General features: G+C 45.3%; 1 protein-coding gene across 3 annotated transcripts in view; it reads left to right on the forward strand.

The window, feature by feature from the left end:
- Nucleotides 1-3,660, forward strand: part of CAPN11 (calpain 11) — a 35,385-nt gene extending 31,725 nt beyond the window's left edge. For all 3 annotated transcript variants that reach the window (XM_083733961.1, XM_083733960.1, XM_083733962.1), the window contains one exon: nt 418-3,660. In XM_083733961.1, the coding sequence (XP_083590087.1) occupies nt 418-444 (27 nt within the window). In that variant the 3' untranslated portion in view covers nt 445-3,660. The remainder of the gene's footprint in view (nt 1-417) is intronic.
- The last annotated feature ends 12,138 nt before the right edge of the window (nt 3,661-15,798 follow it).

Below are 15,798 nucleotides of genomic sequence, written 5' to 3' on the forward strand. Positions count from 1 at the left end.
TCCGCCGGATGGCATGCGGCTGCGCTCGGCAGGGATAGCAGAGAACTCAAAGCACCACGCTTCTCCCCGGTACCCGATCCGTAGCCTTTAAAAAGGCTCCTTCACGAGTCGGGAGGGCGCTAACGGTGCCAGCCGAGTCTCCATGTCCACGGCCTCAATCTGGCCGTGGTTTTTAAGGGTCCCCGCATCGCCGGTGCGGTAGGACCCAGCCCCTGCCAAGCCGGCTCCCTCCGGAGCTCGGAGGAAGCCCGCCATTCGGCGATGGCGCCGACCCGGAAGTCCCAGGTAGCCAAATATCTTGAGCCACGCCTGAGTCAGATTGAGGTGGGGGGGGGGGGAAGCAGTTTATGGTCCAGTTCTTCATCTACCTTCTGGGCCCTCACAAGTGTATTCACTCTTACTTTCCTTCCCTCACAGTGGCTGATGTTCACAATGTGCGGCTAAAGAAGAGACAGGCGTTTGCTGAGACGACCCTCTTGGACTGGGCTGCCCCAAGTGCCTCCCTTACATCAGGCTGACTGACCTAGGATGGCCCATTATCCCTATTTCTTCCTCTTACCTCCTCATTCCCAAGCTCAGAGCCTGCTTCCATTTTCCCCCCTCCATGAAACAGACACAGCCGGTACCCTGTGATTTAAGCTCCCTTACACCACTTATTTAGGGGGATCAAAAAGCTCTTCCATGGGAGCTGGGCAGAGAAGGAACAGCTCTTATCCTGCTGTGAGTGTGGCTTGTGGTAACAGCAGCACTTAGGCGATCAGGGGGTAGTGAGAGAAGCGCATGGGTGCATGTTGGGCCATTGCATGCAGACATTAGTGTAGCTATACCTTTTGCCAGGAGGGGGCCTGCCTGCCTTCACAGTTATCAAAAGGAGGCAGGGGTGGGGTTGTGTTGCTTCTTCTCAAAGGTTGGCCTCTCCGTACTCACTGGCTACTGGCAATTTGGATCTTGCACAGAAATCTTGCTTGTTCTCTTGCCGCTCTGAGCATTGCAAGATCCCCTGCTCTGCTTTTCTCTAGTAAACTCGGTGGCAGGATCTGTGTCCTTAATTTAACTCTCAAAGAGTTTTCTGCAGTGATGGCATGACCTCCAGAGCTGGTGCCAAAGGGTGGTGAAGTCAGTGATTTGCCAAGACCAATAACAGGCCCCACTGCCCACAAGTGCCACCATTCTCGCTTTGCAAAGAACATCCATGGAGGTTGGAGGCACAGGAACATAGGAAACTGCCTTGGTCCATCTAGCTCAGCATTTCTACACTAACTGGCAGTGTGGCTCTCCAAGTATATTCTCACTTTTACTAGGAGATGCTGGGGATTGCACCTGACACTTTCTGCATGCAAAGCAGACACTGTCTACCACTGAACTGCAGCAGTTTGGCATTAGTGGGAGAGAGTTATCTGTTTGCACACTAGTCTCTTCAGAACTGCACTGCAGCCTCCTTGATGCTTGCATGCACACTGGTGAAAGAAGAGGGCTTTGGATAACTTCACATTTCTTCAGGTACCCGAAGCATCAGAGTTCTTGCATCATTGGGACCCAGTACTCAGAATAAGTAATTCACGCTTTTAAAGGCCAAATTTTCAAAACGAGAAAACATCACAACTGTGGCAGTGCTTTCAATCTCATTGTTACATGTTTAGGCAAGAACCCTTTTAAAAAAGCAAAACCAAAGCATTCAAGAGTTGGGGAGGACCCTGCAGGCTGCCTCAAGTGTCACATTAACTTTATGCAGTACCCCTAACAGGTGAAAGGATCAAGAAGTTAAGAATGAAGGATTCTGGCTCCTTGCACCTGATGGGTTAGTGACAGCTGGGAGCACCTGGCCCTGCTTTCTTGTTGGATTTGTAAGCACAGGCTTGCCTAATCATTACAAGCCTTGTGGAAGCACTCCGACAATAGTTTTAAAACCGTATAGTAAATACAAAGATTAGCCTAATAAAAGGGTGATGTCCATTGTTCTGAGGACCGTTCCCATGCCTGCCTTTGACTTGCTGTGTGGCCTCGGCCAAGTCCTTTTTATGCTTTTAGCTTTCTCCTTCTTCTGAGTGGAAAAATAGATACAAATTGGGGAGTGTGTTACTCTTAGATTGCTCATTAATGCTAATGGCTACAGTGTAGTTGAATGCAGTGCTGCCTCTTTCATTCTTATACCTCTCCATCGGTTTCCTGTGGTGAGGACAAAGATCCCCACTTAATTGCAGTTCCAGCCCTCCGCAAGCCTTCCAGCCTAGCACTGTAGGCAGCCTGAGGCAGGATTGGTTTTCTACTGTGACGTGTTCCCAAAATGGCTGCCTCTCTTTGGATTTACTAGTACAGAACAACTGCCAGCCTTTGGTGCTACTTTAGCATGGATCAGAATCTCCACTCTCCATTAAAAACGTCATTGAGAAAAGTGGGGTGTGGTAGAGTCCTAATATAGCAAAGCTGTATGAGATGGGGAAAGGGAAGATCTTAAAAGCCACCTGAGTTATTGCTTGATACACAAACATTGCAGTTGCCTCATTTTGATGTCAGTTGTAATACCTGATGTTAGTGGTAGGGAGCTTATTCTTTGGGTTGCACCTGTAATAGGTAGCACTTGGCCCAAGTCATACTTCATGTCTGGCTCCTGAAAAGGGGTTCTGAATTTGGTGTCCTGAGCTAAACTGGGCAGATTAAGAAAATGGGAGTCTGCTTTGCATAAATTCTGTTTCTGAGGCTGAGATTTTGAGAGGGCTAGGATGCCCCAGTAAGGTCGGAGGCAGATAAAACAAAACATGGATGTGAGGGTTTTGTGTAGCCATTCTGGGCTGAGGTACCTCTGAGAGCAGGATAGAGAGTCGTGTGCTGAAGGCATAAGGGTTAGAAGCCCTACTCTGCCAGCTCCATGTGCAGGCTTCTCCAAACACTGCCAATGCACTCCCAAGTTAATCTCTTCCCCATCTCTCTTTAAAATTTGCCAAAAGAAAACTGAAAATGTTCTGGCTGCCAAATTCCCATGCTGCATTCTTCACTTGTCTAGCCCTTAGTCATGCTGCGTAATTCCCTACCCATTTGAGAATGTAAAATGGGAGTTTTCTGAAGGGTACATTCAAGCCAGCTTTGCACAACCCAGGCCGCTTAATGGAAAGGAGATGCTTAGGTGAGATGCAGCCAAATTGGATTTTTCAAAAAGGAACAGTAGTGAGTTCAGATTCTACAGCAGGCATAGGCAAACTTGGCCCTCCAGATATTTTGGGACTACAACTCCCATCATTCCTAGTTAACAGGACCAGTGGTCAGGGATGATGGGAGTTGTAGTCCCAAAACATCTGGAGGGCCAAGTTTGCCTATGCCTGTTCTACAGTTCTCCCATGTACTCTCATTCTTTCCTGTCTTATATCATACTCTTCACTCCCATGAGGGCATTTCCAGCTTCTGGGTCTTTTCTTGTCTCCGTTGTGAGGAACCCACATGCGGCATATCCTCCTGCCCCATCACCAGCCCAAACCCCTTCATGGCCCCTGTCTATATCCAGGCTGCTCGTGCCCTTAGTGCTTTGTTGCAGGGACCCACAACCACCTGCTGCCTTAGAATTCCTGCAGAACTTGGCTGCGATTATAACCACTTCAGCTCAGAGAGCAGAGCTGCCTCCTCAGTCTGATTTGCAACATATGTGAAATAATAAATAGAGATATATATGTATCAAACTATGTATGTGTGGGTGTTGGTATGATTTTAAAAAAACTATTGGGGGCAAATTCACGTACTAGGAGTTATTTGAAAGGGAAGCTTTCAAACATCTACGGAATACTTTAACACACACCATACAATGCAATGCTAACCCCCTGCTTGCATTGCTAACCACCCCCCACCTCTCCAAAGCCAAATCTCCCCAATTTGGTAGGCCTGGTTGGCTTCATCTCCAGTCCCCCCCCCCCCATAGTCTGATGCTGCTGCTGCTGCAATGGCCCAGCAGTTTCGAAAGTCCAGTTTGTCATCACACTTTAGTTTGCAGCAGCACCCGTCTGGCTAAGTAAACTGCAGCATGACACCATTCTGACATTTTTATTATATGTATATAGAAAATGTCGATCTACACATTAACCAACAGAAGAATAAATATATGCCTGCAGGCCAAATAGTTTTCCCTGCCTTTAGAAAACTTCTATAAACTTCAGGTTTCCTTCTGTGCATTATATATTTGGGGAAGACAGGTATTTTCCAGAAATAGTTTGTGTGCAGTCCAATAGGAGCAAAATAAATAGAATTTAAAACTATTTTTGTTGAGGTAGATGCAAAGCAAGTTGCATTGCAAAGCAAATATATAATAGCAGCTGTAACTCCAAGTTCAGATATAAGAGTTTGCCAACTGACACCTATATCTTGATGTCAACATGCCTTTTATTTATTTAGCAGCGTTCATATAACAAGAAAAAAAGTCTTCAGAGGCTTACAGAAGTGGTATAAAATATTCAGTAAAATAATAAAAAAATGCACACAAGCAGGCATAAAAAAACTGCAACAGAGGTGTGTGCCTGATACAAATAGAGAGTTCCAGAAGATTGCTACCATGCTAAAAAAGATTTTTCATGTATGGAGTAAAAATGTGGCATATGATCAATGTCAAAGCTTACAGGTGTAATCTTTACTCCTTTTGGCAGAAGAAGAGAAAAGCTACAGTGTCAAGCAAAAGGTAAAGTGGGGCAAGATTGGCTGTTTGTTTACCAGAAGGTTACTCCTCCCAGGGATTTATTTATTTTTTAGTGTTCTATAGTGTTCAATTTCTCTTGGTACTATGATTTTTATCCAGAAGCCACTAGGTGGCAGGAAAGCTCTTTCCTCAGCCCTACTGAACTCCCAGACTCCTATCTGCCAGTCCTACTGAGATCTGCAACTTTGCCAGTGGGCTGGATTCCAGCAAAGTTGTCCTGCTGGCTTAAACTCTGGAAGAAGCCTGTATTGGAGTTAATGAAGAAAGGGGTTGACTCAAGAAAGGCAGGGAAGGGTTTGCCAGGTTGGGCATCACCTCCTCCCTCTCACACCACTCAGGCTTGAGGCCATACAATTCGGTCATCCTTCCAGCTTCTAAAAGTACCTTGAGGAGAAAGGAATGGTGTGAAGAATTTTTTTAAATTATTTTATTATTATTATTATTTGCAAAGGCACTTGGCCACCTCTTGTTCTTTCCCCCTGATTTATACAAAGCTTGGAGAGATTGCAGTGCCCTAGCCTTGTGGGTGGGTGCCCTTCTGGCCCATAGAAATCCTGTCCTTCATGGAGATTAAGGCCCCTTGTGTTTAAGCGGTTGTACCTTGTGTTAGGACAGCTCTGTGGACAGCAAATTGAGAGAAGGATTGCATCAGAGAGAGGGAGTGGCCTGCAGGCGGCAAACAAAGCCGTACACGTGTCCATTGCAGCTGTGCTGCCTGTACATCCAGGGTCTCTAGAGGAACACGAATGGTAGCTTGGGAGACCACAACAGGACACACACACAAAACCTAATGTGAGTATTGTAGATGATATGTTAGCTCTACAATGCCATGTCCAAGTGTCTGGAAACCAATTGCCTGAAGATTCAATGCAGAAGATTTTGAGCATGCCTGGCCCAGAAAAGGGAATCCAACAGATCTAGAGGAAGGACAAATCTTTCCTGCATGTTAGCAACCAAAGTGGGATGGTGTGCTGTGGTGGACCTTGGTGTCTCAAATTTCAGTGGAGCCCTGTGTGATGCCAAAATCTAGCACCCCACCCCACCTTTTGCCTTCCATTGGATAGTTGAGGCAACTGCTGCGGTACCCCAGAAACTCTGTGGATCAGCCTGTGTGAGAGAGAGGGACTCCAGAAGCGTGGATTTCAAAAAATCGATCTGAAGCTCTTGGCCTCAACTGTTGCAGTAAATGAGCTGTTAACGTTCACTTCCAAGCAGTGATTTTAATGGTAAAGAAGCTAGCACTTAATATCCTTCATCTTGGAATATTTACAAGCCCTTGTGGAGCACCAGCGGACACTTTCCTGCGCTCCTTTGGCAACGGACGCCAATCTCACTAGGCGGGCCCAAGCCAGGAGCCCTGTGCCAAGGCTGCAACAAGAGCAGATCTTGTTCTTTTCCACCTGGCCGTTGCATCTCTGCAGCTCGGCCGACAGGGTGCTGCTCGATGAAGACTAGTGAGAGCACTGGGAACATGAAGAGCTTTCTCAGAAGCCTGGGGATTAGCACGGCGGGCAAGGAAGCAAGGAAAATCCAGCACTTCCGGCCTGCTGGGCTTGGGAGAGTGGACCACACACGGCACTTGCCCGTGGGCAGCCTCTGTAGAAGGCCAAAGCTCTTTCCTGTGTTTTTAGGCAAACCGTGGCTCACAGCTGGATATAAAAAGCTTCCAGGAATACTCCTACAAATGAAGGAGGTGGGCACTCATGTCACTCAAACCAGGGTTCTCCTGCTCTTGGCTGAAACAGATTACACAACAACTGGCTTTCCCCACATATATTTAAGCTCCTCTCATCTGGACTCTGAGGTGAGAAATCATGGGATGGGGAAAGCAGCCCTCAGGAGAAGCCATTCCCATGCACTCTGAAAACAAACAAAATTCTGTGTTGTATATTGCTTCAGGGTGCCTCACAGGAAGTGACTCATAAAGGAAATAAATACTAACAATAGCAACAAAAAGAGGGATTGCTGACTCTGTCAGAATCCTGAGATCCTGAGAGGGCCCACTTAATTCCCCTGCCCCAGTCATAGCACGTGGATCTAGCCATCCTTTTAAATTGCAACCACACCCCTGAGTGTGGGGCATGATGGGAAATGTAAAGGGTGGCTGGGCACAGCTCCACCTGGTGCTCCTTAGTGCACTGCCACCACGGCCAGATCAGCCTTCCAAGGTACGCTGACAGAGGAGGCGGCCCACATGGAGCTACTTGGGCCAGTGACTCTTCAGCCCTGGAGTCAGTCCTGAGAAAGTGCTGCAGAGAGCTTTATTTGAGATAGTACTGCCTAAAGCAGCTATCAGAGGGATCTCTAGCTGTGCAGCAGGGATGGGGCACCTCAGGCCCAGGGAATAAATGTGGTCCCAGGACTCTCCTCAGGTCACATCCCCTCTCCCCAGCTTGCACCTCTCACTGGCCCTACTTTGTCTGTCCTGGTATTTTGAAAATTTCTTTAGTGTATTTGCCTGGCTGGAATGTGTCCTTGAATGCTATTGCTTGTCTTGATAGAGGATGGTAAGAAAGGAGTGAATGAGTAGAGGAACCAGGCTACTGTACAAAAGTAAGATTCTCATTCTTTCCTCCACCTGCTTTTGCCTCTGGCCTTGCCCATGACTGGCCTGAGGGCCCTGGACAATTGCTCAGAAGGAGATCTGTTCTGAGGCTGTAAATGGTTCCTAGTCCCTGCTGTACAGCAACTAATAACTCTAGGCACTTTATGAATAATGAGAAATAAGGGGATATAGAGTACGTTCACATGCCAGTATCCTGTTTCAGACCTTACAGGGTGGTGCACATGGTTCTCCTTCTCCCCATTTTATCCACAACAACCCTGTGAGGTAGGTTAGGCTAAGGGACAGTGACTGTCTCCAAGGTCACCTAGTGAGCTTCATGGATTTATGAGGATTTGAACTCTGGTTTCCCAGGTCCTAGTCCAGCACTCTAAACACTACACTGCATTGGTTTTAAAGGACAATTTTGGCACAGAGTTGAACTGGTAAATCAGAGGATGACAGGTAGGCATAATTTGAGACGTGTTTGCTTACCAGAAGTCACCTTTCAACAGCAGAACTAGCAAATGGCCCAGGTAGGGGTTTAGGAGCAAGAAGGAATAGTAGGTGAATTCTAGATGGGATAACTTTGATCCTGATTGGCCAGCTCAAAGTGTTGTGTGATTATTTGCAGGCAGGGAATGGAGGCAAACTAGTTATTTACGTAGAGGTCTGTCTCCTTGGAAACAACTTTGACCTCATTCTTCTTATGCACCTTGAGCAGCTCCAGGTTTCGGACAGGCACCTCTTTAGTTCCTCACATGAAAGAGGGAGGCTGTCAAAACTCTGAAAAGGAACTTGTTTGTGGCAAAGAGCAGCTGGGGTCAGAGCACAGAAACCCAGGAGCGAGAAGGAAAGTAGGAGATTGCAGCCCAAATTTGCGAGAATTGCAGTTGACATCAGCACAGGGCTAAATACAGGCAAGCAACTTAACTTTACCATGTGGTAAGTGTTGGAGGAAACTGATGACTAGATAAATCCCTCAAACTTTCCTACACATTAGAATGCATAGAAGGAGGGCAGGGAATCATACTACCTTTTTAGTAGTACATACAACCAAGCAAAACTAGGGTAAAAAGCTTGATAAGTTGCTTGTCCGCATTTATGTGAAGCAATATATCTCAGGAGTCTTCAGTCCACGGAGGAACAGTGATATGGGTAAACTTGTTCTGATATTAGGACAACTTATGACATTCTGGAGTCTCCCTCCCAACATGCACACACACACACAAACACACACAAACAGTCCCATTTACTACTAATCTCTCATAAATACTTGGCCACTACAAATAAATATAAACATACTCTATTTCAAAGATAGTAAAAAATAGGACTGATCATGATTTTTAAGTGTGCTTACGTGCATGTGTGGGCATGCACACAGAACTCTGGATTCTGAAGAAATTCAAGTTAGAATGATGAGTTTCAACCCAACAATGTTCCAGTATTTGCAAATAAGACACTTTGAACATGTAGCACCTAAAAAATTCACTTCTTTCAATAGAGAACACATTCTTCAATCTCTACCATTGAAAGTCTTGGGATTTATTAGTGCTGAACTTTTGTTAACTTTTAAAATCACAATACTGGGAATAAGGCGGGGCATGATCTCCTTTTTCACGAACAAAATGGTCTTTGTTCAGTCACTTGTAATACACCTAATTGTCTAATAGACCAAAATGTACTAACTGAGCAGGAGATCTTAGTTAGCCAATATCTGACAGTGAACGGAGATATACACAACAGGGCCAGGTTCAAGGTTTTTGTATTAATTTACAGGGCCCATAACAAGTTGGGTCCAGAATATCTTAGGGACCACCTGATCCCTGATTGATCATTGAAGTCTTTGGGGGTGACACTGCTAGTGGTCCCCCAAAGCTTGTTATCTGGAACCGTATGGTCAATATTGTGGGCCCAATTTTACAGAAATCCATTCCAGTGGAGATCAGACTGGCCCCACCCCTGGTGAACTTCCGGCACTTACTGAAGACTTCTTTTATTACAGCAGGCTTTTTGACCAAGTTCTAATTTAATAGTTTAAACACATTTTTAGTTTCGTTGTATTGCGTTTCCTCTGCACCACTTAGAGATGACTGTCATTAGGTGGTCACAGTTTTTTGAAATGAATAAATAAATATACTCCATTACTCGAACCTGCTTCTTCTTCTTCTTTTAGTATGAGCTTGAAATAAATGGTGTCTCTCTCCCCTCCTCCAAATTCTGTGTCACTTAATGTTATACCATGCGTTCTTCCTGGCAATTGTGATTTCCTCTTGGACACTAACTAGTCTTCTCCATTGCCACTTCAGTCAAGCCAAGGTTCTGGCCTCTGCTACTCCTTGGAGCCAGCTGCCTTTTCAGTCCCACCATTTGTTTCCCCTCCCAAGCAACTGCTTGCATAATTCTTGAGCTTCTCCCAAGCCAGCCAGACACTTCTTAGCAAATGGAGGGGTGAGGGGAATCCACACAGCTGGTGCCCACCTGTTTATGTCAGCTGCTGCTGCCCATTGCACGCAACAGGCTCTCTGACACTCCCTCTGTGTCCATCAGATGTGGGTTCTCCCTTCTCCCTATTTTACTTGCTGCAGGAATTCCAGGCTTGCTGGCACAAAAAGTCCCTTTGTAAGATTGGGCAGGGGTGGAGAGAGGCACCCAGGACGCCCCAGCTGCTGCTTCTATTCACAGGGTGGCTTCAGCTTTTGGAGTCTTCTTAACACTTGCTGTAAAAGGATTGCGGTTGCTGAGACTAGGTGAAGAGCCAAGTGGGAAACTGCAGCAGGAATTCCACACTGGGAGCAGCAGCAAACTAAGCTCGCTTGATCATTGTGCCCTGACTACCCCTCAGACAAAAGGAGAAACTGAGTCATGCAGCCCAGATCCAATTTGTGCTCTATCTTTGGGTCAGAAAATGAGTGAAATTACATGGTATGAGGCCCTGCTTCTCAAGCCGTTTTAATGCTTGAAGTCATTGTGTCCATTAATGGAAATGAGTCCCTGGCAAATTGCAGGAGCCACTCCAGGTTTGGAGGAGTTGGCTTTTGTACCATCTATAAATGGCTTCTTCAGTTCCCATCAACTCTTGCCATTGACCATGACAGCTAGGAGCTGTAGTTCAAAACATATGGAGGGCACACACCAGGTTGGAGAAGTCTGTCCTACATCAGCGAGCTCCTCTATAACACCCTCAGGATGTTAGGCCTAAATCATCTTTAGTAGGTGGCAAAACTGTTCAACAACGATTTGCATTCCCCATGACTGCCTTCCATCCACTTTGGAGAAATAATGTTTGACTTATTATCTGACCTGTGGCCCTCCAGGTAGGGCCAACTCCCATCAGCCCCAGACAGAGTTCAGAGGTGATGAGCACTGTACCCCAGCAACATCTTAAGTGTCATGAACTGCCTACGGTGTAGCCCAAACTGGGACCCCAGGGAAAGCAGGGGATGGGGAAGGAAAGTACTCACAGGGTGATGGAGGATGGCAAGGCAGTGAGGGTCAGTGCACAGGAACCAGAGCAACAGGACCCATCACCAGAGCTAGAGGTGCTTGAGGAGCCCCTGTCTCCACAAACACGGCAGGCTCTGAGGTGTAGGAGCAGCGGGAGGGGTGCTCCAGAAGGCTGAGGCAGGCAAGGGCCCACAGCCCAGCTCCCTGTGATTCCTCAGCTGGAGTAGGTGCCCATGTTGATGGACCTTGACTTGGATGCTCCTGGACTTCTTTGGGATTTTGGACTTGTGGATTGATCCCTGGTCTTTTAACGTTGGACTTGACATACTGAGGTAGGATAGGGGTTCGGGACATGGAGGACCATAGGTTACCCATCTCTGTTTTTGACATGGCTGCTCATTGCCTCTAGAAAATGTTTTTTCTTGGTGCCTGAAAGGCTTCCTCATCCCCATTCTTGAAAAGAGACACAAAACCAAAAACTCATCTCTTTGTAAAAACCTTTATTTGCTTTCCTCCCTTAATATTCATGCCAAAACAGCAAATACACTTACTGTCTATAACACCTTCAGGTTAGAGCTAGTCATTGACCAGATGGTTTTCTAATTATCTGACCAAAGTCCAAGAAGCTATTCTGTGCTGTTTAGTCAGCTCCTTCTTATCCTTCATTTGACACACATGAGCAATGTATGTAAGCTAACTGAGCAAAGCAAATTGCAATTTTTGTGCTGAAAAACTTCCACCCTGAAATGACACTAATAAATCGCTTTTTGCGAGGCAATACTAACTTGTGCAATGATTCTGCTATCCCCCCCAGCTGTGCATATTTTCACCTCCTTTATATGTACCATATCACACAGTCCCTCCAAATCTTCTGATGCTTTTCTGCCCGTGAGGATGAGTGAAAACATATTTCTCTCCCTTCTGCAGCACAACACCTCAAATGGCTTGAAGTTGAAAGCAGAGGAGACTGGGAGAAGAAGCTCTCTGTGCAGCCTCCTGCCCAATACATTACTAGTCAAATGATCAATATTTTGCTAAACATATTATGTTTAGCAAAATCTTGGGAAGACAAGATGGAAGACAGCTGGCCTACCCCACCTGCTTCAAACAACTGATGTTCTAGAACTGGCAACGTTATCAGACAATTAGTTCTTATTTCCCCAAGTTATTTTTAGCCCCTTAAGAATGAATGGGCCATATTGTCCCTTCTCAGGAACCGGGGGGGGGGGGGGGGGTTCAGTTGTCTCTAGCCTGCCATACTTCTCTTAACCTCAACCACAGAACTATGTATGTCAGCCATGCAGCTGCTTTCAACAGGCTTCTCCTCTCAGAAGGGGAGATTTTGATACTTCCTGGAGCCAACAACATATACAGCTGTCTTTTCAGGGCTTAGCTTAGGAGCTGTAAAACTGGTGTGAAGACCACAACAAAGGTTGCTCGCTGCATTTGCCAACAAAGGTTTTGCCCCTGAGAATTTTGCCTTCATGGTATGTGTTGTCCACACTGGACTGGACTCCCTGTCTTGAGCAATAATTCCCAAAGGAATAAAGGTAAAGGTACCCCTGGCCGTACGGGCCAGTCTTGACAGACTCTGGGGTTGGTGCGCCCATCTCACTCAAGAGGCTGGGGGCCAGCGCTTGTCCGGAGACACTTCTGGGTCATGTGGCCAGCGTGGCAAAGCTGCATCTGGTGAGCCAGAGCCGCACACGGAAACGCCGTTTACCTTCCCGCCAGTAAGCGGTCCCTATTTATCTACTTGCACCCGGGGGTGCTTTCGAACTGCTAGGTTGGCAGGCCTATTCTATTCCCAAAGGAATAGAAAACAGTATATGCCTTTGATGAAATCCAGGCCATGCCACAAAGCCCAGAATAACCTCCTTGCTACAGCCATATTTCCGTGCCAATCTATCCTCCAAGATCTACAGCAGACTAAATGAGGGTGCTTTGGCACATTGAATTTGTTTAGTGCTAAGATGTTCTTGTACTGCGCATCTGAAACACAAAGACCACAGTCAATTTGTTCAAATATTGTACAAAACTATGTTGTCCATTAGGTAAAATTGCAGCTAAGATTAGGGCAGGGGAACTGGCTACTTGGCAAAAGACATTGGTCATGCTGTTGTAAAAGCATTATACCTGACTTCTCAGACTGTATTTAAGATCCAGTCTGCAGTGTGTCAAACTTCTTGGAGTGATCCTTATCAAGGTCTCCTCATTAATCTTAGAGCTTACACTGCTGTCTGCCTCCCATTCCTTTTCTTTCAGCAAATAAATCTCTCCACATCATTCATGTGTCTGTCTGCAAATGCAGTGATGCCATGGCGCCAAAATCACCATTTGGCTCCCCTCCATTCTCTCCTCCCATTCCTTTTCTCTCTGTACCCCATCTCATGAAAGGCTCTACCTCTAGATTTGACCTCAGAGCACTTCCTTTGGGCTCTTTGAAGGAATGATCTCATGTAAATAAAAAAAAGAGTTTAAATGCAAATTGTCCCAGGCCTATGGTGTAAAAGCTTGTCACACACTGTCTCAAGTGCCCACATCAAAAACCTTCTTGGCACAACGAAGGCTGATTTCCCACTAAATATAATTTTTAATATGTTAAGTTTGGCTTTTAGTTGGTGGCTGATGAATTTACATAATGGATTGCCTCAGTTAAGATGCCTTTCAGATAAATTTACGTATTTCAAAGGTTTCTTTGGGGAACCTGAAGGAAGATGGATACTATCTTTTATCTGTAAACTACTGCTTATCATTTGATGGAAAGGTCATCTTTATCATTTCCCTTTCTTTAGCAAACTGGGGAATATGCTCTGTTAGCTACTCCCCACTACAGTAGCACACAAGAGAAAAAGTAAAATGCTTATTTTAGAGCATAAGGCTTTTCTTTTAAAAATCACAAAGCTGCGTACAGTACAATGTAAAAAAATGCAATAAAACTAACACTTATATAATAATAGTCATAAAACCGATGCAGACAGATAAAGAACAGACTGGTATCAACTGCCAGCATAGGCTTCGGATGATGATGATGATGATGGTGATATTTATATGCTGCCCATCTAACTGGTTGCCTCAGCCACTCTGGGCAGCTTCTAGCATAGGATAAAAACCCAACTATGCATCATATATAAAAAACTTCCCACTATAGGGCTGCCTTCAGATGTCTTCTAAAAGTCGTGTAGTTGTTTATTTCCTTGACATCTAATGGGAGGGCATTCCACAGGGTGGATGCCACTACCAAGAAGGCCCTCTGCCTGGTTCCCTGTAACTTCACTTAAAGGTAAAGGTACCCCTGACCATTAGGTCCAGTTGTGGATGACTCTGGGGTTGCGACGTTCATCTCGCTCTATAGGCCGAGGGAGCCAGCATTTGTCCGCAGACAGCTTCCGGGTCATGTGGCCAGCATGACTAAGCCGCTTCTGGCGAACCAGAGCAGCACTCGGAAATGCCATTTACCTTCCCGCTGGAACGGTACCTATTTATCTACTTGCACTTAGCATGCTTTTGAACTGCTAGGTGGGCAGGAGCTGGGACCGAACAACAGGAGCTCCTCCCGTCGCGGGGTTTCGAACTGCCTACCTTCTGATCGGCAGAAGCTCAGACTAGATGGTCCCTTCCAACTCTATAATTCTATGAGTTTATTAAATACTTTCTTTCATCTCTCCTCAATCTTCCAGCATTCAGCTTCATTAGATGTCATGAGCTCTAGCATTACGAAAGAGGGAGAAAAACGTTTCTTTATCCACTTTCTCAGTGCCACTTGCTTTTTTATCCTGCTGCTTTTAATTACTGTTTTATTGTTGTAGTGCCTGTATATCGTGCTTTGTGATTTTAAGCATTTTGGAAACAACCTGGAATCTCTGATGAAGGGTGAGATGGAAGTTGCTTAATGCATACAGAAAAAAACGGAGACAGCTCAGTAGTATTCTCTTGCTTGTTGTCATTAGCTTGTGCTGAAATTTGAAGTTCTAAAAATGTCAGTATTTTAGATGTTGTATGGTAATAAATATTTACAGAAACAAATGGGTGACATCTTGTGAAATGGTACTTTCTGGGATGTCAGAAAATGTATAATTTCAATATAAACACAGAAGGCTTTTGTCATGGTATGTGTATTTGACTTCTGTAGACATATTGGTGCCTGAGGCAAATCACAATATGGCGCTCTCCACACCACACCGGGAGCAAGGGGTAAGTGAAAACTGACATAGGGAACAAGGGGAGGAATACACCAGCAGCTCCTCCTATTCTCCAAAGGCTGCTGCAATGCCGGATTTACGTATAAGATAAACAAGCTATAGCTTAGGGCCCCACTCTCTTGGGGGCCCCCAAAAAAATTAAAGGGGGAAAAACCTGGATGCACATTTCCAAAATATAAGAAAAAACAAATAAAATAAAGCTTACATACAGCAACAGTGTTTTGTGTTGTGTAGGCTCCTATGATATACATATTTTGTTATGTGTAAATGGCTTTAGTTACCTGTTAGGTCCATAAATTACCATATAGCATATATTCAACACAAAAAACAGTGACAATTTGCAATGGTTCCAAACTACAAGAAAGAAGATTCCACCTAAACATTAGGAAGAACTTCCTGACAGTAAGAGCCGTTCGACAGTGGAATTTGCTGCTAAGGAGTGTGGCGGAGTCTCCTTCTTTGGAGGTCTTTAAGCAGAGGCTTGACAACCATATGTCAGGAGTGCTCTGATGGTGTTTCCTGCTTTGCAGGGGGTTGGACTCAATGGCCCTTGTGGTCTCTTCCAACTCTATGATTCTATGATTCTATGATTTGTCTGAGGCAGTCACCTCACATGTTTAGACTAAGAATTCTTTGTGTGTCATAGATTTCAGTTTCTTTATTTAAAAAAATCAGATTGATTCAATATTCTCAGGTGGGGAGAAAAGTATAAAGCAAGCAGAGCTAAACTAAGCAAATATGAACACTGAGGGTTGTTGCTTCTTAATATAATACATCTCTGACATCTTTCCCTGAACATTTTTCCTCTAGGCTAAGCACACCTTTCTCCTTCAACTTTTTCTTACATGTTTTTCTTTCTAGATGTTTCATCATCTCTGTAGTTCACCTTCAAACCATTCCAATTTGTCAGTTGCCTTCTGCATTGTTAAATGAGG

Source organism: Podarcis gaigeae, assembly GCF_964106915.1.
Source record: "Podarcis gaigeae genome assembly, chromosome: 3".
NCBI classification, from domain to species: domain Eukaryota; kingdom Metazoa; phylum Chordata; class Lepidosauria; order Squamata; family Lacertidae; genus Podarcis; species Podarcis gaigeae.